The sequence below is a fragment of the Poromitra crassiceps genome (assembly GCF_964638095.1).
Source record: "Poromitra crassiceps genome assembly, chromosome: 4".
In the NCBI taxonomy this organism is placed as follows: Eukaryota; Metazoa; Chordata; class Actinopteri; order Beryciformes; family Melamphaidae; genus Poromitra; species Poromitra crassiceps.
In genome coordinates this window covers 28,070,591-28,095,883 of record NC_139626.1, presented here as the reverse complement: position 1 = coordinate 28,095,883, position 25,293 = coordinate 28,070,591, and the positions used below count along the sequence as shown (strand labels likewise).

General features: G+C 46.1%; 1 protein-coding gene across 2 annotated transcripts in view; it reads left to right on the top strand.

Moving 5' to 3' along the window:
• The window catches only part of LOC310775383 (putative sodium-coupled neutral amino acid transporter 10), a 39,722-nt gene that overhangs the window by 9,594 nt on the left and 4,835 nt on the right, over window positions 1-25,293 (top strand). The window contains exons 7-16 of one of the 2 annotated variants that reach the window (XM_083635530.1): window positions 2,259-2,383; window positions 10,583-10,685; window positions 13,203-13,385; window positions 15,721-15,832; window positions 19,077-19,183; window positions 19,279-19,432; window positions 21,197-21,352; window positions 22,137-22,574; window positions 23,788-23,874; window positions 25,192-25,212. In XM_083635530.1, the coding sequence (XP_083491656.1) occupies window positions 2,259-2,383; window positions 10,583-10,685; window positions 13,203-13,385; window positions 15,721-15,832; window positions 19,077-19,183; window positions 19,279-19,432; window positions 21,197-21,352; window positions 22,137-22,574; window positions 23,788-23,874; window positions 25,192-25,212 (1,486 nt within the window). The remainder of the gene's footprint in view (window positions 1-2,258; window positions 2,384-10,582; window positions 10,686-13,202; window positions 13,386-15,720; window positions 15,833-19,076; window positions 19,184-19,278; window positions 19,433-21,196; window positions 21,353-22,136; window positions 22,575-23,787; window positions 23,875-25,191; window positions 25,213-25,293) is intronic. The other variant, XM_083635531.1, reaches the window with a different exon arrangement.

Sequence of the window (25,293 nt, the reverse complement as noted above, 5' to 3'; positions counted from 1 at the left end):
TTTTTTTTTAACTCTAAAGCCTGTTTGCTGTTGCCTCTTCTCCAAAAAGCACATCTGAAGACTTAAAGGAACAGCTCATCCTAAAATCCAAAATACATATTTGCCCTCTCACCTGCAGTGCTATTTATTAATCTATATTACTCAAGATAATCCACAGACCTTGTTATGAGCAGTTTCATGGAGAAACTATTTTCTTTTGACCGAACTACACCCGCTAGCTGCTAGCTAGTTCCTACAAAAGAAAATAGTTCCTACATGAAACTGCTCACAACAAAGTCTGTGCATTATCTTGAGTAACTGTCATGATTTCTGGAAAGAGACAATGCTGTTGAGTTTTTCAAATGTATTTTCTTGGTGCTTCGAGCACTACAAGCCGAGTGCCATTGTATTGGATAGAAGGCGGCCATCTCTACTGCTGAATCGTGCCGATATCTCCAAAACTCAGTCAACTAACACAAAACGATATAGATGGATAAATAGCACTACAGGTGAGAGGGAAAACATTTTTTTCTGATTTTAGGGTGAGCTGTTCCTTTAATATTCAAACAGGTCTTCTAGCCTGCAATGCAGCTTACCCAGCCTTCCACTGTCATTTGAAAATGTATTATTTTGCTGTGAGGTTGCTTAACATTCTTTTGTTAAGTGTTATCATGCAGTCCGTGTTCACTTCCTGTTTCTTACCAACACTTCTTGCTCCTCATTGTTAATGAGCATGGTGCAGGTTGGAGACCACATTGCATTAATATGTGGGAGTGGTATGTAGTAGTGATGCGCGGTTTGGGGTTTTCTAACACCAACCCAACCCGTCATTGGAGCCAGACCGCACCACCCGGCCCGTTAGAATATCTGAAAATGCCCAACCCAGCCGCAAACGGCCAATTTAATGTAATATGTCTCCGGACATATTACACAGCACAGCAGAGCTCTCCAAGGTGTCCAAACTCTGTCCCTCCCCCCACCCTCTCTCTCTTTCTCTCCACACAGACACACACACACACACACACACACACACACACACACACACACACACACACACACACACACACACACATACTGTACACACACACACACACACACACACACACACACACACACACACACACACACACACACACACACGTACGTGTGCCAAACTCAGCTATTATCTGTCTTTCCTCAATTAATCCAATTAATTTAAATGGAGGTAGCAGGTAGAGGTAGGCTACAGAAACAGTTCTTATTCTTTCCCATTTCTTTTAATGACCTCATGTGCTCTCAATTGGTCACGTTGCAGTAAAGTTGACAAATAGATCACAGTCGGGTCCACAGAGAAAATCTGCGGTGGCATTCGTTTTATGGACACTTCAAATAATAATGACAGCGAATAATCCTTCCAAAATGTTTGTTTTGAGAGCACAGAGGCTACCTCATTTGAAGCACTTCTTTACTCCACCATGTAGGCTATAGAGAGTGCAGCAGGTGGACTGCTGTAGTCGGCTTCAGACTCGCTGTCTGATTGTGTGTAGGCTGCGTGTGAGAGAGAGTTCACGTCTTAATAAAGGGTTACTCTGCGTGTTTCACTGCTCTAAATTAATTAATAATGTTTCTTTGTCACGTTCTGAGCCTGCCCCGCCCGGACCCGCGATATTTTCATAATTTGCTAACCCAGACCGCCTGCGGGGCGGGCCAGCCCGCGGGACCCAGCGGGTTCTGGGTGACCCGCGCATCACTAGTATGTAGCAATGAGATTATGGGGGGGTTCAATCACATATACCGGTAGCTGCATTTAGACTTATTTTTGTAAACTGCAGGGGGCACTGTTCCTGAAATGGAACTATACACCTGTGATGTCATGTCACAGGTGTTGAACACCCATTTAGAATGCCACATTTTCTCCATATTTCTGCCCTGGGGGCCTGTAAAAAAGAAAAAAAAATGTTTGGGGGTATTTACATACTAATCATAAGTCCAAAATGTAAATTAATTAAAAACATGCACCATGCTCTTTAAATATGCATGTGCAGAGTTTTGGTTCAGTTGTGTGACTTGTGTTTTCGATCTCTCTGACCAACCTCTGATCTGACTTCTAGTCCCATAGCATGTGGCGTGTGTGTGTGTTTGGCTTTAGTACCAGGCCTGGCACGGCTCGACCCGGCCCGGCCCGGTCCAGACCAGACCTCTAACCCTCTAACAGTGACGTGTCTCCTTCCTCCCCTCTCCACATCGCACCACATTTGTCTGTCTGTGGTTGCTGCTGCCGCCTGGCGGTGGCGCTGTAGATAGTGTTGTCCTCTCTGCGCTACGGCATAGTCTCGGGCTCCTGGGTGGAGCGGGTTCACCTGTGGCGGCTCAAGGGCGTCATTCAGTGCCTGCCCATTATCGCCACAACCTTCTGCTGCCACCCGTAAGTAAACCCTGGAGGCCGCACCCCGCAATAACACCCCAGGAAGGGCAGTGGGGGCAGGGGGTGCGGAAGGTACTGCCCCCCCCCCCCCCCCCCCCCCGCCACCCAGTCACCCCCACCCACCTGAGGTTTCCTCCCAGTCCTCCCACTCATTCCCCATTTTTCACCTTTAAAGTGATGTTATGCTTCATGAGAACCTAGGGTTGTGTAGCTTACTGGACATGATACAACCGCAAAATCAGCTATTTTGTTAGCTGTTGCTCCCATAGAGACTATTGGTAAATTGTAACTCTCTCTCTCTCTCGCTCTCCCCCTATTCACTGTCATTGTGTGGCAGAACAGGTTGAAAAATCACACTTCACGAACACACAAATGAACGTGGACAAAGCAGAGTCTGATAATATCTATAAATGTAAAAAGAAAAAATGGTGGTTGTGTGACTCGCTTTCTTTATGGTTGCAACACCAAAATCTGGTTGGAGGAGAAAGGAATTTCGGACACTGGTGCATTTAAAAAAATATATATATTTAATAGTTTATTTATTTTATAATCTTTTTTTTTTTTAGAGACAAACCGTCTCTTTAAAAAAACTTGACAACTTAAACATTCTAGATTGCCCCTAGCTTACTTCCTGTTGCAGTGTCTGCTAATACTGACTGACAGCTAATAAGCAAGGTTTTAAATTGTTCCCTAGCAACACAGTTCCGTGAAAACAGTCTGTAAATTATTTGCAGAACCTGCTTTGTCAGAATTCTGTCTCCCATCCACCCCCCCTCTCTATATAAAGGCCAGGAGGCTACACAATCCAAGATCCTTCCAAAGCTACACATCACTTTAATACAGGTGTGTGTGTGTGTGTGTGTGTGTGTGTGTGTGTGTGTGTGTGTGTGTGTGTGTGTGTGTGTGTGTGTGTGTGTGTGTGTGTGTGTGTGTGTGTGTGTGTGTGTGTGTGTGTGTGTGTGTGTGTGTCTTCAGTGGCAGTAGCATTAAGGCAGAGGGGTGTAATACAGACAGTCTAGAGAAAGTGTCATCTTTGTTGGCTCTGCTTGGCCTTACTGTCCAGCTGACCCCCTACCACCACCAGCACTCATCATCTGTGCCGCAGACCCAGGCTGAGTGGCCCGGGTGTGGGTGTGGGAGGCTGAGTGTCCCGGGTGTGGGTGTGGGAGGCTGAGTGGCCCGGGTGTGGGTGTGGGAGGCTGAGTGTCCCGGGTGTGGGTGTGGGAGGCTGAGTGGCCCGGGTGTGGGAGGCTGAGTGGCCCGGGTGTGGGAGGCTGAGTGTCCCGGGTGTGGGTGTGGGAGGCTGAGTGGCCCGGGTGTGGGTGTGGGAGGCTGAGTGGCCCGGGTGTGGGTGTGGGAGGCTGAGTGGCCCGGGTGTGGGTGTGGGAGGCTGAGTGGCCCGGGTGTGGGAGGCTGAGTGTCCCGGGTGTGGGTGTGGGAGGCTGAGTGTCCCGGGTGTGGGTGTGGGAGGCTGAGTGGCCCGGGTGTGGGAGGGGAAGCGGCTGGAGACGGGATGTGCACTTGCTGGCTGCAGAGCCGTGTGGTAGTTTTCACAGTTACCTTCACTTCATATGCCTGTGATTTTGATTTCATTTATTATTTCCCTCCTGTTTTTATTGTATCTCACCTTCACGACTTGTCTTTTTTTTAGCCGTGGCAGGTTTGTGTTCTGTATGGGGTCTCCTGTCATGTCTCTCTCTGTATTGTTCTCTCTGGTTTTCTCTCCTACCTCATTCATTACTTTCATTATCTGTCCGCCAGCCCTCAGCATGGGCCCCCCCCCCCCCCCCCCCTCCCAGTTGTCTTCGTTTGGTTTGGTCCGTAACTCCCCTCCCTCCCTCCCCCTCCCTCCCCTCAGATGGTGCTGTCCTCGTTCAAACACGGGCTGCTCAGTGGCTGGTGGCTGGGGCAGGTCAGTTTGGTGCGCTGGGAGGGCGTGTTTCGCTGCCTCCCCATCTGTGGGATGGCCTTCGCCTGTCAGTCGTAAGTACTCCTCCCGCCCCTCCACCTGCACAGGACCACATCATGGAGCTCATGTCAAACAAGACGCTGTCAAGAATCCCAGTTTGGAAGCTCCTAGATCCAGCGTAGGGAAAGTCTGACTGTGGCGGGTAGATGCTGGTAGATGCCTCTCACTTTCCACTCTCTAACTCCTGCAGTGGCACAGTCAATTGAATCTTTCATCGCTGCATGTAGAAACTGAGCAAGCGTCACAATCAGTGCATGAATACCTGCATTATTCCTTTAAAGCCCAGTTCACACCAATTATTCGCAACGCAACGAGTTGAAACTTGCAACCGCTTGCAATGCTCTGCTGCAACTCTGGCTACCTTTGAAATGCCTGGACTTGAGATGAGACGGGTCTGCGTTTTTTTTCCATTGCATTGCGAGTCATCGGTGTGAACTGGGCTTCAGACACCGTGGAGGGGTTGGAGGTGGAGGGGTTGGAGGTGGAGATGTTGGAGGTGGGTTCGTGATGTGAAGGCAGACGGACAAATGGAGTGGGGGGGGGGGTCTTAAAGGATTCCTGGCTGCAAAGGGAGGCTGCTTATTTTTGCTGTTGTGCTTTTCACAGCTGTTACACCTCAACATTGATCTCATCCATGTTACACCTCACTTGAGCTCATCGTATGTGTGTTGCCGTTAGGTACGCTTTAGCTGTGATTAACCTCTTCATGTTGCCGTGAGATCTGAAGCACCTGTCGTCATCAGACATGATAAGAATCAAACTCAGCTTGGCAGTCAGGGCAAGCAGATGGTTCAAAATGGAACGCTGCGTTTCCATCCAACTGTCGCGTGAATTTTACGCAAACTTTTGAAATGCCACGAGAAAAAAAATGGAATACAAATTCGCGGCAGGAAAAAGGGAGATAGACTTTCAAGAATTGATTAGTTTTGGGCACGTTGTTATTGTTCTTAAGTATCAGCTAATGTTGGCCATATTGTGGGATTTCATCCAAAGACGAAAACAAAGGAAGGCACTTGGCAATCTTCGGTGGCACCAACTTAATAACCATGCACCCATGAAGAAGACTTCCAGGGACATGGCAATGAGAGCGCTAGGACATTTTGGTGGACACATAATATTTCAGGATGTCCAAATAAAAGCAGTTTGGACCGTTGTGCAATGAGACTGAAACAGTCATGCCTCATCAATGTCAAAAGCCTTTCCACTTAAAATGAGCATAAAAAGCTTTTTTGTGACGTTTTGCTGTTTCCATTTAGCGTTTTTAATTTGATACATAATCATGTGAAGGAGAAAAGAAAACTTGGATGGAAACTCAGCTAGTGTGACAAACTTCTCCATTAAGAACAGCCCCCCCCAGATAGTGAAAGGCTTTTCATGCCTATCATTGCATTCCATTAACTTTCCCCCGGCAGTTGCGTGGCAATATTTCCACCCCTCACCCCGCTCGAACCCCTCACAGCCCTACCCCTAACCCCTCACAGCCCTAACCCAGTCACAGCCCTACCCCTAACCCCTCACAGCCCTAACCCTTCACAACCCTACCCCTAACCCCTCACAGCCCTAACCCAGTCACAGCCCTAACCCCTCACAGCCCTAACCCAGTCACAGCCCTAACCCCTCACAGCCCTAACCCAGTCACAGCCCTAACCCCTCACAGCCCTAACCCAGTCACAGCCCTAACCCCTCACAGCCCTAACCCAGTCACAGCCCTAAACCCTCACTACCCTAACCCAGTCACAGCCCTAAACCCTCACTGCCCTAACCCAGTCACAGCCCTAAACCCTCACTGCCCTAACCCAGTCACAGCCCTAAACCCTCACTGCCCTAACCCAGTCACTGCCCTAACCCAGTCACAGCCCTAAACCCTCACTGCCCTAACCCAGTCACAGCCCTAACCCCTCACAGCCCTAACCCAGTCACAGCCCTAAACCCTCACTGCCCTAACCCAGTCACAGCCCTAACCCCTCACAGCCCTAACCCAGTCACAGCCCTAAACCCTCACTGCCCTAACCCAGTCACAGCCCTAAACCCTCACAGCCCCAACCCCTCACAGCCCTACCCCTAACCCAGGGGGGGCAAACTACGGCCCGCGGGCCAACTGCGGCCCGCTGCCCGTTTTCAAGTGGCCCGCCATGAATTTAGAAAAAAAATAAAAACAATTGCTAAAAACGTTTTTCTGTTTTAACGGAAAACGAAAATGAAAACGGGAAAAAAACGGAAAAACTGAAAATAAAGAAGAAGAAACTGAAAAACAAAAACAAAAAAACTGATTCCCCCATTTCATTTTTTCAATTTAAAACCATTGAAAATGGGTTATACTTGAGTACCCTGACCTGGTCTATTTATTAAAAAAAAATATATATACTGAATGAATGTTTAATACTAATGTTATGTTAAATTATCTGTCTTAACCTGTTGGCACAGGAAAAGAAAATTTGAAAACATACAGAAATACCCATTGTAATAGGTGAGCACATCAATAAACTATGTGTCATATATTTATTTAGGTAGAAATTAAATTTTTGATGGCACAAGGGTTTTCTGGTCCAATTTTTTACCCCGCGAAAACTGACACGTTTAATATTGTTTGGCCCGCGAGTCCTTATATTTTTCTGTATGCGGCCCGCAACCAAAAAAGTTTGGCCACCCCTGCCCTAACCCCTCACAGCCCTAGCCCTTCACAGCCCTAACCCCTCACAGCCTAAACAGGACTTCCCTCAACCACTCTTTTAATTCGTTCTTCCATTTCCACCCATCTGCATGCTCTGTCACTGCCTCTGCTCTCCTGTCCTGTCCTCAAAGCCCTCGTGCCTGCTGCTGTGGGTTGGTGGTGGGTGGATCTGGTGAAGCGTAGTGCCTGCTGCTGTGGGTTGGTGGTGGGTGGATCTGGTGAAGGGTAGTGCCTGCTGCTGTGGGTTGGTGGTGGGTGGATCTGGTGAAGCGTAGTGCCTGCTGCTGTGGGTTGGTGGTGGGTGGATCTGGTGAAGCGTAGTGCCTGCTGCTGTGGGTTGGTGGTGGGTGGATCTGGTGAAGGGTAGTGCCTGCTGCTGTGGGTTGGTGGTGGGTGGATCTGGTGAAGCGTAGTGCCTGCTGCTGTGGGTTGGTGGTGGGTGGATCTGGTGAAGCGTAGTGCCTGCTGCTGTGGGTTGGTGGTGGGTGGGTGGTTGAGGTGAAGGGTAACATTTGGGGTTCTGGAAGGTGTGAAGGCCTAATGGACCTGGGTTTATGAAGTCTTATCTTTGATTGGAATGTGGTGTTGGGGACGCATGTAAACAGTGTTATGGGAGGTGGTTAGGGGCCAGATGGTTGGGTGGTAGTCTATGGGTGTGTGAGTGAGTGAGTGAGGTAGGTGTCAGCAGTGGGTGACTGTGGCGCTGAGACTGAAACGACACTATAATTATTGTAATCACACGAAAGCAACGCGACATTACGCCATGGTAGGAAGAGGAAGAAAGTGTGTGTGTGTGTGTGTTGTGCTTGGTTCCCACCAGCAGTGCTGAGTGTTATTTGGCAGGGTGATGTCTTGGCCTGTGGTCAGGCCGAGCGAGGCGGCAGGCAGCTTAAGCCAAACCACTAATCAACACATTGGACAGCCGCCATCTTACAGACACACACTGATGTATTCACAGGCTCTCTCTCTCCACACACACACACACACACACACACACACACACACACACACACACACACACACACACACACCGATGTATTTACAGGCTGATTCAACAGCTCTCTGCGCGCACACACACACACACACACACACACACATAGAGAGAGGGAGAGACACACACACACACACACACACACACAGATGTATTCACAGGCTGATGAAACAGCTCTCTGCACACCAACACACACATGCACACACACACACACACACACACACACACACACACACACACACACACACACACACACACACACACACACACACACACTGATGTATTCACAGGCTGATTCAACAGCTCTCTGCACACACACACACACACACACACACACACACTGATGTATTCACAGGCTGATTCAACAGCTCTCTACACACATACACACTGATGTATTCACAGGCTGATTCAACAGCTCTCTGCACACACACACACACACACACACACACACACGTATTCACAGGCTGATTCAACAGCTCTCTGCACACACACACTGATGTATTCACAGGCTGATGAAACAGCTCTCTGCACACACACACACACACACACACACATGCACACATCATCAGTGATGTCATAAATCCCACTGAATCCCACTGTGACATCATCAGTGATGTCATAAATCCTACTGTGACATCAGTGATGTCATAAATCCCACAGTGACATCATCAGTGATGTCATAAATCCCTGATCCCACTGTGACATCATCAGTGATGTCATAAATCCCACTGATGACATCATCAGTGATGTCATAAATCTGACATCATCAGTGATGCTGGTCTCATTGGCCACATGGTAGCTGAGTTGCGGAAGCGGCCGAGCCTAGGAATCAAGCGCGTCCCTCTGTCATGCTACTGTCAACATGCGTTAGAAGCCACGTTAATGCTATTATCTACAATGCCGCCCAACACACACACACACACACACACACACACACACACACACACACACACACACACACACACACACACACACACATACACATACTGTAGCCACACATACACACACACACACATAGACACACACATACACACACACACAAACGTCCTCGATGTGCTTAAGACGGTCTCTGTCTTAAGCGTAAAGCAAGTAAAAACACATTGGGGTTCTGAGTTAGGACTATTGAGCGACCGTTAGCTCTTTTAGCTCCCCACGTACAATATGGCCTTTTATTTAACCTTGACCATGAGATTTACTGGATCGCAGATTAAACAAGCGTCAAAGAATAGCACCATGGGACAGTGCTCGCTCGTAAAGACTAGTGTGTGTGAAAGTGAGACAGGGAAAGAGAGAAGGGGAGACAGAGAGAGTAATGGTCTCTTAATCTCTCTCACCCTCTCTCGGTCTCTCTCTCTCTCTCTCTCTCTCTCCCCCTCTACATACTTGTAAGAGAGAGAGGAGAGCACAGAGTCTCTGCCAGGGAAGTTTATAATGCTCTAACCTGCCAGGCTGCAGCTGTAATATATAAGGCCTGTAAATTAGCTGGTTAATGTGCCGATGCCCCCCCCCCCAATAGTGCAATGCAGAATATGACAGACACCGCAGGAAGGCAGGGAGGCACGTGGGTTTACAGACACAGACAGAAAGACAGACAGATTGGTGAAAGTTGATGATGCCCACCAACTCAGTCTCAGTCTCAACCTCAGTCGGCCTTGGCTACTGTCACCCACTCTGTCACACACACACACACACACACACACACACACACACACACACACACACTGCCATGACATTGTTTCCATCTACTGTCATTTTGAAAAATCATCTGCTTTTTGTTCTGTTTGTTCTGACAAAAAATAAATCGGGATATATATTACAGACACACACACACACACACACACACACACACACACACACACACACACACACACACACACACACACACACACACACACACACACAAGCACACCCATATATAAATATAGATATGTATTTATATATATATTTACATATATATACATACATACAGTACATATCCTGATTTCTTTTTTCTCCAATATATATATATATATATGGAGCAATCCCTAATGATGAATTTGAGATGACAAATCAGAGATCATGTTAAGAGTAGTCATGTTTGATTCCATGGTGAATCATGTTGTGGTCATGTTGCCTTCATGTACATGTGGGATGTCTTTTTCTCCTAACTGTCATGTGCCACTTGAGCGTTCATGTGCCGTTCGGTATGACATGAAAACAAACATGGAGGTTGTGAAGCCTCAGATTTATGTCTGCCCCCTCATTTAAAATTTAACAATCTGCAGCGCTGCCTGGTACCAGTACCTACTATATATACTGTGTATATATATATATATATACATATATACATATATATATATATATATATATATATATATATATATATATATATATATATATATATATATATAACCACTGATCTAGAACACCAATTTCCCAGATATCCGTGCAAAACTGATGTGAAAGTTGTGTCAGAATATCCCGACAGCACATGAATGCACCGTAAGCCTCCCACTGTGGTGCCATGTGATGTGGCTGCAGAGTGTGTTGTTGTGTGTTGTGTGTTGTGGGGCTGGTTGTCTCTGACAGGCAGGTGCTGCCGACCTACGACAGCCTGGACGAGCCCTCCGTCAAACGCATGAGTACCATCTTCACCTCCTCCCTCAACGTGGTCACCACCTTCTACATCACCGTGAGTGGACACGCCCCTACACCGTTCACTTACACCCATCGACACGCCCCTACACCGTTCACTCACACTCATCGACACGCCCCTACACCGTTCACTCACACCCATCGACACGCCCCTACACCGTTCACTCACACCCATCGACACGCCCCTACACCGTTCACTCACCTCACCGTGAGTAGACATGCCCCTACACCGTTCACTCACACCCATCGACACGCCCCTACACCGTTCACTCACCTCACCGTGAGTAGACATGCCCCTACACCGTTCACTCACACCCATCGACACGCCCCTACACCATTCACTCACACCCATCGACACGCTACACCCTACACCGTTCACTCACCTCACCGTGAGTGGACACGCCCCTACACCGTTCACTCACCTCACCGTGAGTAGACACGCCCCTACACCGTTCACTCACACCCATCGACACGCCCCTACACCGTTCACTCACACCCATCGACACGCCCCTACACCATTCACTCACACCCATCGACACGCTACACCCTACACCGTTCACTCACCTCACCATGAGTGCACACGCCCCGACACCGTTCACTCACACCCATCGACACGCCCCTACACCGTTCACTCACCTCACCGTGAGTGGACACGCCCCTACACCATTCACTCACACCCATCGACACGCCCCTACACCATTCACTCACCTCACCGTGAGTGGACACGCCCCTACACCATTCACTCACACCCATCGACACGCCCCTACACCCTACACCATTCACTCACACCCATCGATCACAGTTGGCGGCGTTTATTTCGTTGGGGTGTGTGCGAGTCCTGAAAAGTGTCTTAAAAAAGGCCTCCGAGGTCATTGGCTGCTGTTAAATGCAGTCTTTAAGTTTAGAGGTCTAGTTGCGGTTTCTTGCGCCACAGTTTTTCTCGTGAGAAATCAGACCAGGCAGTCACCCAGACCCACATTCTGAAAGCACTAAAGTGTGTATTTTTACATTTGTTTTAAAAACCTTTATATCAATGCAGTGGTGAAATTGGTCTTTGTATTTCATTCTCTCAAAAAAATAAAAACTACCTTGCAGACACCCTCTATTAATTTTAATGTTTGAATTGAAAGTTTAATAAAGTTTAATAATAAAGGGATAGTTTGGATTATTTGACGTGGGGTTGTATGAGCTACTTATGGATAGTCAGTGTGTTACCTGCAGTAGATGGTTGGTTGTACGAGGTACTTATGGATAGTCAGTGTGTTACTAGACTCAGCTCTCAGTCTTAATCCGTTTCACTACTGTAAGACTGAGAATATTACTATTTAAATCTTTTCATAACGTTAGGTGGTGCTGTTGGAAGCCTTGCATCGGAGAACCAATCATGAGTGTTGTGGGCGGGCCTGCTTTCTGGGAGCAGTGACACTCATGCAGAACCGGTGCTGTCGCGTTTGCGGAGAAACATATTAATCACTTAGAAACAAACATAACCTGTTAATAGGACGTGTTTCATCCGGCCCCGGCGGCTAGAGGTCTTTCCCCCAGCGATAAGCCTGACTCCCGACGCTACGTTACAGAGCCTGCTGATTACTCACAGTAGCAAGCGGACCACTTCCAGGTAGGAAAAATTATTGTAAAATAAACAACAGGTATAAACTCTCTTTGCAGCACATCAGTGTCTTGCTCTATATTGGAACTATGAAACATTGCATTGCCGCTACCAAATAAAATTCAAATAATAAATGTAGGCGTGTCTGCTGCCGGCCGTTCTCGCCAGGCTCAATGAACCAGATTTGGAACAGTAAATTCCCAGACGTTTGGTGGTTAGGTGGCGCTGTTGGTGCCGCTCACCAAACGTCTGGAAACCGAGACTAGTGTGTTACCTGCAGTAGATGGTTGGTTGTATGAGGTACTTATGGATAGTCACTGTATTACCTGCAGTAGATGGTTGTATGAGCTACTTATCAGTGTATACAGATACAGTAGATTGCGGTCAGCGTGCGCTCCCTACAGAGAGAGCCGCAGAGCTGAGGGGACAGCAGCAAAACTGATTTTGGCCACGTAAAAGAAGGCCCAGCTAAACAACAGTGAAGTTTGTGTTTAAGAGGATCAAGTTTGTGTTCAAGATCATCTTCACAAACGTGGACCACTCGCCGTTTCATAAACTTTTGTTTAACACAGAGCTTATTTCATGCATTGAACCTGAAATCCCCATACAAAAATCCCATTGCCTTTTCCCAGCAGCTCCTGGGTAAGCCTACAAGAAGACGTCATCCCTGCGGTACTCCATTGAACTGCTTTTTGCAGTTTAAAAAAATATTGACCCTAGTTGTATTTGTAAATTACATTTTAAAGTAGTTTTTTTAACTGTTATGTTTTCATCGGACAGCAGAAACATGCACGTGCACACCAGCGTCATTTGGGAATCGATGAGGAACCTCTATCCAGTTATTGGTTCCTCTCTTCATAGTCATTCCTCCCCCTCCTCCTTGTCGTGCTCATGTCTCTCCCACCTGACGTTGTGCTGCCCCTCCCCCCTCTCTTTTGCCCTCAGGTGGGCTTCTTTGGCTACGTCAGCTTCACGGAGAACATCGCGGGGAACGTGCTGATGAACTTCCCCTCCAACCTGGTGACGGAGATGATCCGCGTGGGTTTCATGATGTCCGTGGCCGTGGGTTTCCCCATGATGATCCTGCCCTGCCGCCAGGCCATCAACACCATGCTGTTTGAACAGCAGGTGAGCAGAGCACACACAGACCCACATCCCATAAGTTAGACAGGGTTTCCCACATCTCATAATGTAGACAGTAGGGATGCACGATAATTATCGGACCGATAAATTATCGGCCGATATGGCCATTGTGCGTTATTATTTATTATTCCGATAATGGCCTTTTTCCGATAAATTATCCGATAATAATCCTGTTTATTTTTTGCCTCGGAAGCGGAGCTTTTTGTTGTCGCACATTCGTGACATCACAGCTGCGACGCAAACATGGCTGCTGCCAGTGTGTAGTGTGTTGCTGTTTTTCAGTTTCACAATGATCAGAAAGCTACTGTAATTTGCAATCCATGTCCCACACAGGTTCCCAGGGGAGGGGAAACCTCTAAGCTGGCATTACGTTAAACCAAAGCTGGCGATGATGCAGCGGATATGTTTGTTGTCTTTGTTAGCGAGTGTTAACGTTAGCATTAGCTCAGTCGTAGCGGGCCTACCCTGCAGGCTCGTCCGCTTGGCAAACTGTGACATTTACAGTCTGTGGCTTGTAATCAAACAGCCCCACAAAAGCACTTAATACACAGAGCTTGCATAAACTTATAGAAACTAATGGAAACCCCTTTACCCGAAATGAAACATCCAGGGATTGTGTATTTAACTCCAAAAAACCACTCGCTAACGTTAAGCTAACCGCGCTAGTTAGCGTTAGCTGCGGGACAGAGCCAATAATGAAAACAAAGGAGCAGTCGTGCACATTAGGCTACATAAAAAGCATCAGTCAGTCAACATTACATAGTGCCTTTTATTTAATCTGGTGGCAGCATTCTTCAGTAAAAAGTGAAATGACACAGATGGTTATATTGGTTTATAGTGCCTGCCCATGGACTGTATATATGCCTGCCCCATTCATTGGGCCCAGGCTACAATTCACTGAGAACTGGAACCAATGCAAAATTTGAACAGATCAGTATGACAATAAGAGTCTAAACTACTATGCCTTTTGTCATTGTGTTTTATCTGCAGACTAAGCAGCTTGGCTTTCCGTTCTATAAAGCCTTTATTTTTGTATTGACTATAATTGAGTGATACACTTTATTAAACAATCATATTATATCAGAAGTTTTCTTTGTTTTGCGTTCACAGTGATGTTAGTTAGATTTGGTTAGGTCAGAGCTATGCTCACTACATCCATACATCTACCCTAACCCTTTTTTAACCCCAGGTGTGCCTAAAATACAGGTTAAAAACAAACAAAAAAAATTATATCTATTTTTATTATAATAATTATCGGTTATATCGTATCGGTTATCGGCCAAGACGAATATATTTATCGGTTATCGTATCGGCTCTAAAAATCCATATCGTGCATCCCTAGTAGACAGGGTTTCCACCGGTCCTTAAAAAGTCTTCAATCCAATCATCTGAATTTTTAGGCCTTAAAATGTCGCTACGCTTTTGACGGTCTTAAAAAAAATCTATTGGACTATTCCATTATTCCAAATTCAAAATCGAATTTTCCAGGCCTAGAAAAGTCATGGAATTTGTAGAAGTCCTTGAAAGTTTTGGAAAAGTTGTGGGGTTTTGTTGTGTGTAATGAAATGAATTATTACAGTCATCTTCCGTGGATAACCTTCCACATAATGTAACATAATAACATGTACATGTATTTTTTGTAGCTGTATAAATTGGCATTAAACTTTAGTCTTGCTTTTAAATGTGTTTTCGGTGGAAATTTGTATTGATGATCACGCTGTAACAAAACTACAAAACCAAACCAACATGGAACTAATGCAAACTGTGCAGCCTGGGCAGGATTGATCGGTGCTCGCGCCCCCAGCTAGTGTGTCGCCATGTTTCTGTACTTTACACACGCTAGCTAGCTAAACATCAAGCATATAACAGCAATGAAGACATACATGTAGGTGAGCTGCTGCTTTAAACCATGTTCACTGATTCTAATATCGCTCAAATGTTCTCACTCAAAATCTTTCATACTTTTTTTTTTTTTTTGCCGGTATGGACGTGAAATAGGTCTTAAATTGCATTCATAATTGTCTTAAAAAGTCTTAAGTTTGACGTGCAGAAACCCTGGTGTGAAGACAGTCACTCATCCATTTGTAGCATTTATCGGCTGTCACACCTGCAATGATAGCAGGAATGTCTTGGTGTGCCCAAATCATACTGTAAACTGCTGATTCATTTCCCTGAGGTCACCTTCTTATCTGGTTAATGTTGCTATACATTCTCTCTCTGTGTCTATCTCTCTCTCTCTCTGTCTGTCTGTCTGTCTGTCTGTCTGTCTGTCTGTCTGTCTGTCTGTCTCTCTCCATCTCTCCCTCGTTCTCCCACACAGCAGAAGGATGGGACGTTTGCTGCCGGGGGGTACATGCCTCCTCTGCGCTTCAAGATGATCACCCTCTGCATTGTATTTGGCACCATGGTGGGAGGCATTCTCATCCCCAATGGTACGTTCTGTGTGCGTGGACAACGGTGCGTGGATTGAATGGATTGTGTGCGCGTGCGTGCGTGCCTGTGTGTGCGTGCGTGTGTGTGTAGAGGTCTTTAAGGTGCATGTGTTCTTTTATGTGGGCGGAGTAGCCGGGGAGCTTTACGATGTGTGTGAATATGACTTTACGACTCAGTGACTGTCACACTCTAACACAGTCCTTAAATCAGCCCTCACTTTTATCTCCTGCAAGACGGGCAGACGGGGAGATAGGGCTATTATTCTCCCAGACCCGCCCCCCCCCCCCCCCCCACACACACACATATACACACACACACACACACACAGCCATGTCCACACCCGTATTGGCTCCTTCCGTCAGGGTCTTCCTCTCTCTCTGTCCCCCTCACGACGACCAGCTCCAGAGTGATGGAGATCTGAAGGTTGGGGTTAGTTGATATGTTTTATTCATCCTTTTTTATATGGTGGCTGTTTGTTAAGGTTTTGATTGGGTGGACACACACACACACACACACACACACACACACACACACTTACACACGCTCTCACACACACACACACACACACACACACACACACACACACACACACACACACACACACACACACACACACACACTCACACACACACACACACACACACACACACGTGCTCACACAGTGTGTTTGGCTGGCTCTTTGTGTATCTAATCAGGCTAATAGAGTGAGGAGAAGGGAGGTATGGCCCCCGGGGAGAATGGACACTAAATCTGAGGGAGACAATATGGCCTCCGTCCTCTGGATGAAGGATGGGTCGTGGGCCCAGCGCCCAGCCTGCCCAGGTCCACACAGAGACAGGGGTGGGCCCGGGGCTCGCTGGCCCAGAGCCCTTGGAGGGGAGGGGGTGTGTGAATGGCAGGTATGAATGGAGCTGCCGATAAGAAGTGCAGATTCGGGGTGTTGTTTTGATAAGACGTGCAGATTCAGAGTGTTGTTTTGATAAGATGTGCAGATTCAGGGTGTTGTTTTGATAAGAAGTGCAGATTCAGGGTGTTGTTTTGATAAGAAGTGCAGATTCAGGGTGTTGTTTTGATAAGAAGTGCAGATTCAGGGTGTTGTTTTGATAAGAAGTGCAGATTCAGGGTGTTGTTTTGATAAGAAGTGCAGATTCAGGGTGTTGTTTTGATAAGACGTGCAGATTCAGGGTGTTGTTTTGATAAGAAGTGTAGATACGGGGTGTTGTTTTGATAAGAAGTGCAGATTCAGGGTGTTGTTTTGATAAGAAGTGTAGATACGGGGTGTTGTTTTGATAAGAAGTGCAGATTCGGGGTGTTGTTTTGAGTTTTCCAGCTGAAGAGATATGCGTCGGTGGCCCCAGTGGGAATCAAATGTCTGACTCCTGGCAGTAGGGGTGGGGAGAAAAATCAATACAGAATTATAGATCGTATCGTGATATTTTGTGTGGCAATATATCGTATCACAGAAAATGCTAAGTATCACAATATTTTATTATATAAATTGTCAAGTGCATGCATGATGGTTTTATGACAGTGTTGGCCAGTCTGCTTGACAATCCCATTTTGCTCCAATAAAGATGATTGAAGTGAGATGAACAGACTGGAAACATTGTCCTATTAAATAAAACACATGTTGACAAAGTGTTTTCCTTTGAGGGACATAATTTGCAGCAGGCAATAAATCGCAATATATCACAATATTTTTAAAATCGCAATAATATTGTGTCATGACATGAGTATGGTGATAATATCGTATCGGGGGGACTCTGGTGATTCCCACCCCTAGATGGCAGTGTTGGTGCCTCTGCTCACTGATCTACAGAATGCAGGACCACCAGATAATCCTTGTGAATTCCCACCCTCTCTCTCTCTCTCTAGTGGCTTTTAAACATGAAGTCTGGATCATCTCTGGCTAGCCAGAGCAGGATATTTTCGAGTTTTACCTTTTTAAACATGAGGGGTCTTTGTTTAGAAACGACTGGATATGAGCCCGGGGGGGGGGGGGGACTTGGCTGCATCCAACTCGAGAAAACTTCAGAAGAGACTAACGTTAGCGACAAATCTGGAGACTTTTTCTGACATGGGAATGATGGGATTATTACCAGCAAGCAGCAGTAAAAGCAGGCAATGACGATAGCTGGGTAAGTCCCGCTAGCATCGATGCTAAGTTAGCAAAGTAGCCTACAGCAAGAGCGCAGCTGAAGCTAATTGATATGGACGTTAAAGCCCCATTCAGTAAGTTTTCCACTGCGCCCTCTGCGTACATTAGTATCGATAACGATATTGCCGTTCAAAGTCAACAAAACACAGCGCCAGAAGCTCTATGTACATGTTGTGACATCGGGTACTCACCACGTGATGAAATAATAATCCATAGTTCCGTGAAACATCATTTTCGTAGCAAATCCGAATCGAGTTACTTCCTCGTTTTCATGAACACAGCGCTTCCGCTGTACAGCGCATGCGCGCATGCTTTTCTTTTTTTCTTTTTTTTTGCTACGGGACGTGACAGACAAACTGCTTAGTCCCAGTGCTGGCCAATGGAGGGCGGTGTGGGATAAATAAAGACGAGGGTCTCCCTATTAAAAGTCAATCTACCATGTCCTGTGACTAAAAATCAGTTATATTACAGTAAAAAATGTCAAAAATCTTACTGATTGGGGCTTTAACATCCATATAATATATAGCCATGTGCTTGCGCGATGACATCATGTATTGGCGATGTCAAAGGCTGGCGATTGACGATCTGACTGAGGTCAAGATCGCGCAACTCTAGTAGGCTATCATCTCTCTTGTTGCATTTTTAAACTGGCAGATGGGGGATTCAACTTTTAGTTGTTTACTCACCTAATTTGGCTATCTTCCAAATAATCCAGCCACGTAACTAACGCTACGTCCATTCATGAAAATAATGATGGGACATTAATGGTTTGTAAAGTGCCACCACGCGCCCACTCACACATAGCTAGATGATCTAGATCATGAGCTGCCAGAGTTACAGCAGCTGCTTTTCCTATTATGCGGATCCTATACCAGCGACCGAGGTGAATATGATACAGACTCGCGGGAGTGCGCGTAGGCCGGCTAATTGTTGTTTAACATGCAGGTCAACCGGCTAGGAGCGGGTTATAATACGGATTCCACTGCATGTTAAGAAGTGGCTTCTCTCTCTCTCTCTCTCTCTCTCTCTGTCTGTGTCTCTCCCCCCCTCCCCCCTCTCTCTCTCTCTCTGTCTCTCTTTCTCAGTGGAAACCATTCTGGGCCTGACAGGAGCCACCATGGGCAGTATGATCTGCTTCATCTGCCCTGCCCTCATCTACCGAAAGATCCAGAAGAACGGCCTGGTTGCTCAGGTGACACAGACATCATTTGCTGCCTGGAGGTAGAGTAGGTTTCTGGAGTGTTCCTGACCCCTGACCTGTACCTCCCTCTCTCTTCTCACCTGTAGCTGGTGCTGTGGGTTGGCCTGGGCATCCTGCTGATCAGCACCCTCACCACCCTCTCTATTTCGGCCAGTAGCCCTGTCCCCAAAGTCCAACTCCCGCCTCCGCCCGCCCCCGACAAGAGCAACCTGCTGCTACCGGACCTCCCTGAGATACACGGTAAAGACCATCATGACACGTACTAATGGCTGCCAATCACTTATCCACTCGATGAACTGCAGATGACAGTGGTTTACTAATGAGGCATGGAAACATTTACCTCAAAGGGCCAAAGCCAGAGGTGTCTGCAGCATCCAAGAGTGGACAGCAATGCTGCGCCACATTATACACAGACACCAGTGGACAGCAATGCTGCGCCACATTATACACAGACACCAGTGGACAGCAATGCTGCATCACATTATAGACAGACACCAGTGGACAGCAATGCTGCATCACATTATAGACAGACACCAGTGGACAGCAATGCTGCATCACATTATAGACAGACACCAGTGGACAGCAATGCTGCATCACATTATACACAGACACCAGTGGACAGCAATGCTGCATCACATACACAGGCCGATTGTGAGCCAGTGGAGAGACGGCGAAACGAAAACAAAAGCACAGAGCGAAAGAAAAGGCTTTGTTTCATCTCTCTGAGAAGGAAAGGCAGAGAAAAGGAGTCAGTGAGTGAGTGATAGACAGACAGGGCTAGGAGATAACCACTTGATAAGAGCAGCGTTGAATGCTTGACATTGATGGAGCGAGAGTGATGCCCTTCAAACACCCCCTCTACCTCTGTTCATTTCTCCTGCCATACCCACCCTCCCCCAAAATACATTGTCTACCCCCTCCCCTCCCCCCATATCTCCTGTGGCAGCTCTAAAATGCCTGCGAGCTCTCACTGCATGAAGGGAAGGGCTGACATGGGTTTGGTTTGGGGAGGGTGAAGAGGAAAGGAATGGAGATGAGGTGCAGAGGAAATCTGAGTTGAGGCTGAAATAGGAGAGGCGTGGAGAGAGAGAGAGAGACCGGTGTGGACGGATAAAGACAGGCGTGGAGTGAGAGACAGAGACATGATCAAAATGACTCCACCTCACCCTCCAGTGTCTCTTCCTGTCCTTTCCCTGTTTGCTGCTTTTTCTAACCTGATCCCAAAAAGTCTCTCTTTCCGTCTCCCTTTTTCTGTCTTAACCCTGTTTCCATTTCACTGCATTTTCCTTCCATCTTTGCTCCAGCTGAAACCCACGTGGCCCCACCTCCACTCCACATCTGTTTCCTGTTTATGTCCGTTTTAGTTTTAATGTGGGCAATCAAGTGGATACATCTCCCTCTCTGTGTGTGTGTGTGTGTGTGTGTGTGTGTGTGTGTGTGTGTGTGTGTGTGTGTGTGTGTGTGTGTGTGTGTGTGTGTGTGTGTGTGTGTGTGTGTGTGTGTGTGTGTGTGTGTGTGTGTGTGTGTGCGCGCGCGTGCGCCTTTGTCTCTCTCACACACCTATTTTGTGTCCGGCAAACCGCCTTTTTCCATTGTCAGAGTGCTTCCTGGCATTGCTGCCATCTAGTGGATATTCTTACAAAAGCAACTAGACAGTATGACATGAATAGCATTAGTAGCTAAATATAAACAGTCCATAGAGTGAGTGTGTGATATTCCTGAGTATCAGTGTATTTTAATGCCAGCAATTATGTTGCTGGCTGAGAAAGTCCAAATAAATATCAGGGCCATCTGTCTAACTGAAAGGGAGTCTGCAGCAGTATTGGGATACTGGGAAAATAAAGCCTAGTGTGCCTTGAGGACTTATTTATCCTGTCATTTTCCATTAATAGGGACTAAAGTTTGGCCAAAGCTTGTGCATGTTTTTGGATATACAGTGGCACTCCATGCAACCTATTCAAAGTATGTTATAATAGGGCATGGTGTGTGTGTCTGTGTGCATAGACAAGCCAGCGGAGATGGAAAAACCTAAACTTCCCGTGGTGGAGGTGATGCAACCCATGGAGAGGGACCCGGTGGAGCCCCCCCAGATTAAGGGGCCAGTGGAACTGCCTGAGAGGAACAAAGAGGAGGAGGTGCAGCTGGACCGTCCTGACGCTGGTATGCAAACTGAACCAGGGCTGGAATCTAAAGTGGAACTTACATTACATTTAAAGCTAGAGCCAAAACAAGGGGGAAAGCCCATGTCCTGGGGCAACCTCATCACTCCAGATGTTATGAACTTACTAACACACAGTTTCACTGACCTTGACAATGTCTAGTTTTCACTGTACGGTATGGGGGCTGGAAAGCTTCACATCCAAATTAATGGGGGGGGGGGCAAAAAAAACGATTTTGTGTAGAAGGAAATGATACATTTTTACCTGTTAATACTACAGTTAAATAAAAAATAGCATATTTTTGTATAATTTATTATATAATTATATGTACTGTATTAACATATTGAATTGAATTGAATCCTTTCCTTCCACATAAAAATCATATTTGCCCTGCCCATCTTTCTAATTGCCTGCCAGTCAAAAGAGTCACATTCATTGTCATTGTAACGTTGCTGTTGCTGTGCTCCAGAGAGTTGCCCCTGGTGTTGCTAATAGCCTGGAACAATGTTTATCATGGAAAACAGAAATCTTGAATGTGAACAAATTAGAAATGAATTATTAATTATTAGGCTATTACATTAATAAAAGTAAGGACATATATTAGGAAGTTGTGTGGATGTATAATTTGACATTTTCAATATTATTGTCAATGGGTTTTTAAAGACATCTTACAATAGGGGGCCCGCGGCCAAAGGCTAATGCTATTTGGGGGGCCTGGGCATGGGAACGTTTGGGAACCCCTGGTTGAACTGTGTAGAACGGGTGGCATCTTGTCTGTTTCCCAGGTGTCGCGCTGCCAGAGGGGGAGGCCCATCGCCACGAACCGCCCATCCCTCACGACGAGGTCAAGGTAGACACGAGGAAGAACAACGCCGAGTTGGAGGAGGATCAGAAACAAGCTGTTCCTCATGCAGGGGTAGGAGGAGAAGATGGAAAGCTCGAGCCCAAAGGGGAGCAAGTACAGGAGCAAAAACATGAGCAGGTTGAGGAGAAACAGAAGCCTGCAGTGGAGGTTGTGAAGAAAGAGGAAGCGGGTGTGGGCGGAGGTGAAGTGGAGTCCAATGAGGTGCTGGAGAAGCCGGGGGCGGGCAGAAAGCAGGACGTTCCCCCGCTGAAGGAGGTGGAGAAACCGGCTCCTGTGAAAGATCTCCCTGCTGGGAATGCAGCTGCGGCGGCGGCACGGGCGGATGACGTTGGCAAAGCCCCAGAGGCTGCTGGGAAACGTGAGTATTTGTCACTATGCCTGTATTACCAAGAGGACGAATCAGTGTGACGTCGCCACTGCAGCAGACACTAGTATGAAATAAAGCTGAAAAGTTGTGCCAAACCAACGTTAATATCTCGAGAACTATAGATCACATCGCTTATATTTTGACATTGTGAGTGAGTAGCTAACGGTATGTAGTGTTAAAGTTGTGTGAACTGTCGCAGTTTTAAAATGAGTGAATTTAGTTTAAAAAAAAGTACAGCCTGCTAGAGTGAGTTCCTATAGGGTCCCATTATAAAGCTTGAAAAAAAGTATAAAACACAACTGAGATTTCTACAACCGTACAAAAGATCAATTAAAGCTGAATTAAGATAATAGAGTCCTAAAAGTGACGACTCGTTTAAAGTTGAAATCGAGTGTCTAGCTTAAAGTATGAAGGAGCAGTTAGAGTTCAAAGAGCGCATGGTTTCACCATGAACGGCTCTTTTAAAAACCGACAACAGTTGCACCCGGACACTGATTCATCCTATTCACCTTATGTTGCCACGCCCACTTTTTCTCTTCTGTGTAAGACGCAATTGTATTTGTTCTTCCGGTTCAGCGTTAGCTGGCCGGTAAACATCGATAAACTGTAAACGATGAATGAAGTTTAACAACATTCAGCAGCTACACTGCGGCCAACTTAAGTTACATGCTCATATAGCGTTACTGCTGCGAGGAGCCGATGGCTGTACCCGGTCGGCATTTAACGTTAGTTACAAAAGCACGTCGACAGTGTTTGGTTGACAGATAGCCTACTAGCTAGCGTTAGTCCGACCGGTTACACAGCCAGCGTGCTCCTCGCTGCTCGTTAAAAATGTCCAAATAGGCATTATTCTGATAAGCTGGTCACATATTTGGAATGTTACGTTCTCATCTGAAAAAATATAAAAACTTTATAACCTTTTTTTTTGCTTGAAAACAGCTTTTTGGCAAGTCTAAAAATGATAAAGGTAGGAGTAATCTACTTCCAGGTCTAAAACGGAAAGACGATTACAAAATGACGTCATGCAGAAGCGTCCTGATATGGGCAAATGATAGAATGATAAGGTGAATTAGGAGACCAGATCAGTGAAAAGATGGCTGTAAAAAATAGCACATTTCCTCCCCGCCTTAAAGCATTCTAACACGTCTGACTCCTTTAGCTCCGCCCCCGCCTTAAAGCATTCTAACAGGTTTGACTCCTTTAGCCCCGCCCCCTGAAGGAGACCATCAAGCTGCTGCAGACGGGGCCCCAGCTGCAGACAACAAAGATGGAGTGGATGAAAAGATGGACGGTAAGTCAGAGGATGGACTACAATACTTTCTTCAGTGAAGTGGATAGGGCTGCAGGGCTGCAATTGACAATTATTTTCATTGTCCATTAAGCTGTCCATTATTCTCCCAATTAATCGATTAGTTGTTTGTGCTATAAAATGTCAGAAAATGATGAAAAATGTCGATTGGTGTTTCCCAAAGCCCAAGATGACGTCGTCAAATGTCTTGTTTTGTCAACAACCCAAAGATATTGGCTTTACTGTCAGAGAGGAGTAAAGAAACCAGAAAATATTCACATTTATAAAGCTGAAATGTTTTTTTTTGTTTTTTTGTTGTTGTTTTTTAATTTGCCTAAACAATTAGTTGATTCTAAAATAGATTGATTTTCTGTTGGGTCGACTAATCCATTACTAATTGTTGCAGCTGTAGAAGTGGAGTAGGTTTGGGATTTCAGGTCTTTTACTCGGGAGCTATCAAATCAGTGACATTTAGAAGGAGAAGTTAAAGAAACAATTTGCCCTAAAACAATTTGTATATCGGGGCCAATTTAGTTGCTTTGAAATGTATTTTTCTTACTTATTTTACTTGAATGACCTGATGTCACGTCACAGCTGCAATGAAGGTTGTTTTTTGGCGATCTAAAACATTCACGGTAAACCGTTTTTGGTGTCAGTCCCTCAGAATCATATGGCGAGGGCTTCTTTCTACAGCCGCCATTTTGCACAAAAAGACGTTCAACAATCACACAAGGAGAACTCCATCGTATAAGAGGCAGAGAGACACAGTAGCCTCAATAGATCAGAATGCAATGCAGCCACAGTCTGTGTCTTTGTGGATCTCTTGCTTATATAGCATGTGATTATAGAGCATGTGAAACACAAAACCCTCTTTCTGGGAATTGTAGGAAATCACTAACTGAAGGAGAGGCAGGTTGAGAGAAAGTGGCTTAGACAAAAAAAAAGTGAATGAAAAAACTTGTTCACAAAATAACTTGCGTTACAATATTGTGATAGAATGAAGAGGATGTTGCTGTGGTCTGCTCTCTTTCCTTGTCTCACTTATTGGCTTATCTCTTATCTGAAGTGATATCGTCTCTGTGTATGTTTTTGCTCATTGTGCCAAAACGTCTACCTATTTCTGAGGGTACAAATGGAGTGAAGCACATGAGGGATGTTCACATTGATTTCCTTCTCTTCTTGACTTGGCTTGATGCACTTTAGCGGTCTTTTCGCCCTTTGTTTGACTTTCTCTTTGTTTACGTTTGCCTCTCTCTCCCTGTCCTTTTTTTACCCCCTTTTCTCTGTTTCTCTGCTGGACTCCATCACACTCTCTCACAGTGATTAAAAAGCTGGTAGCAGGTATGAATCCCCTCTCGCCTCTTTCTCTCTTTGCCTCGGTCTGTCTCTCTGATTGATTGATTGATTGATTGTTTGATTGAT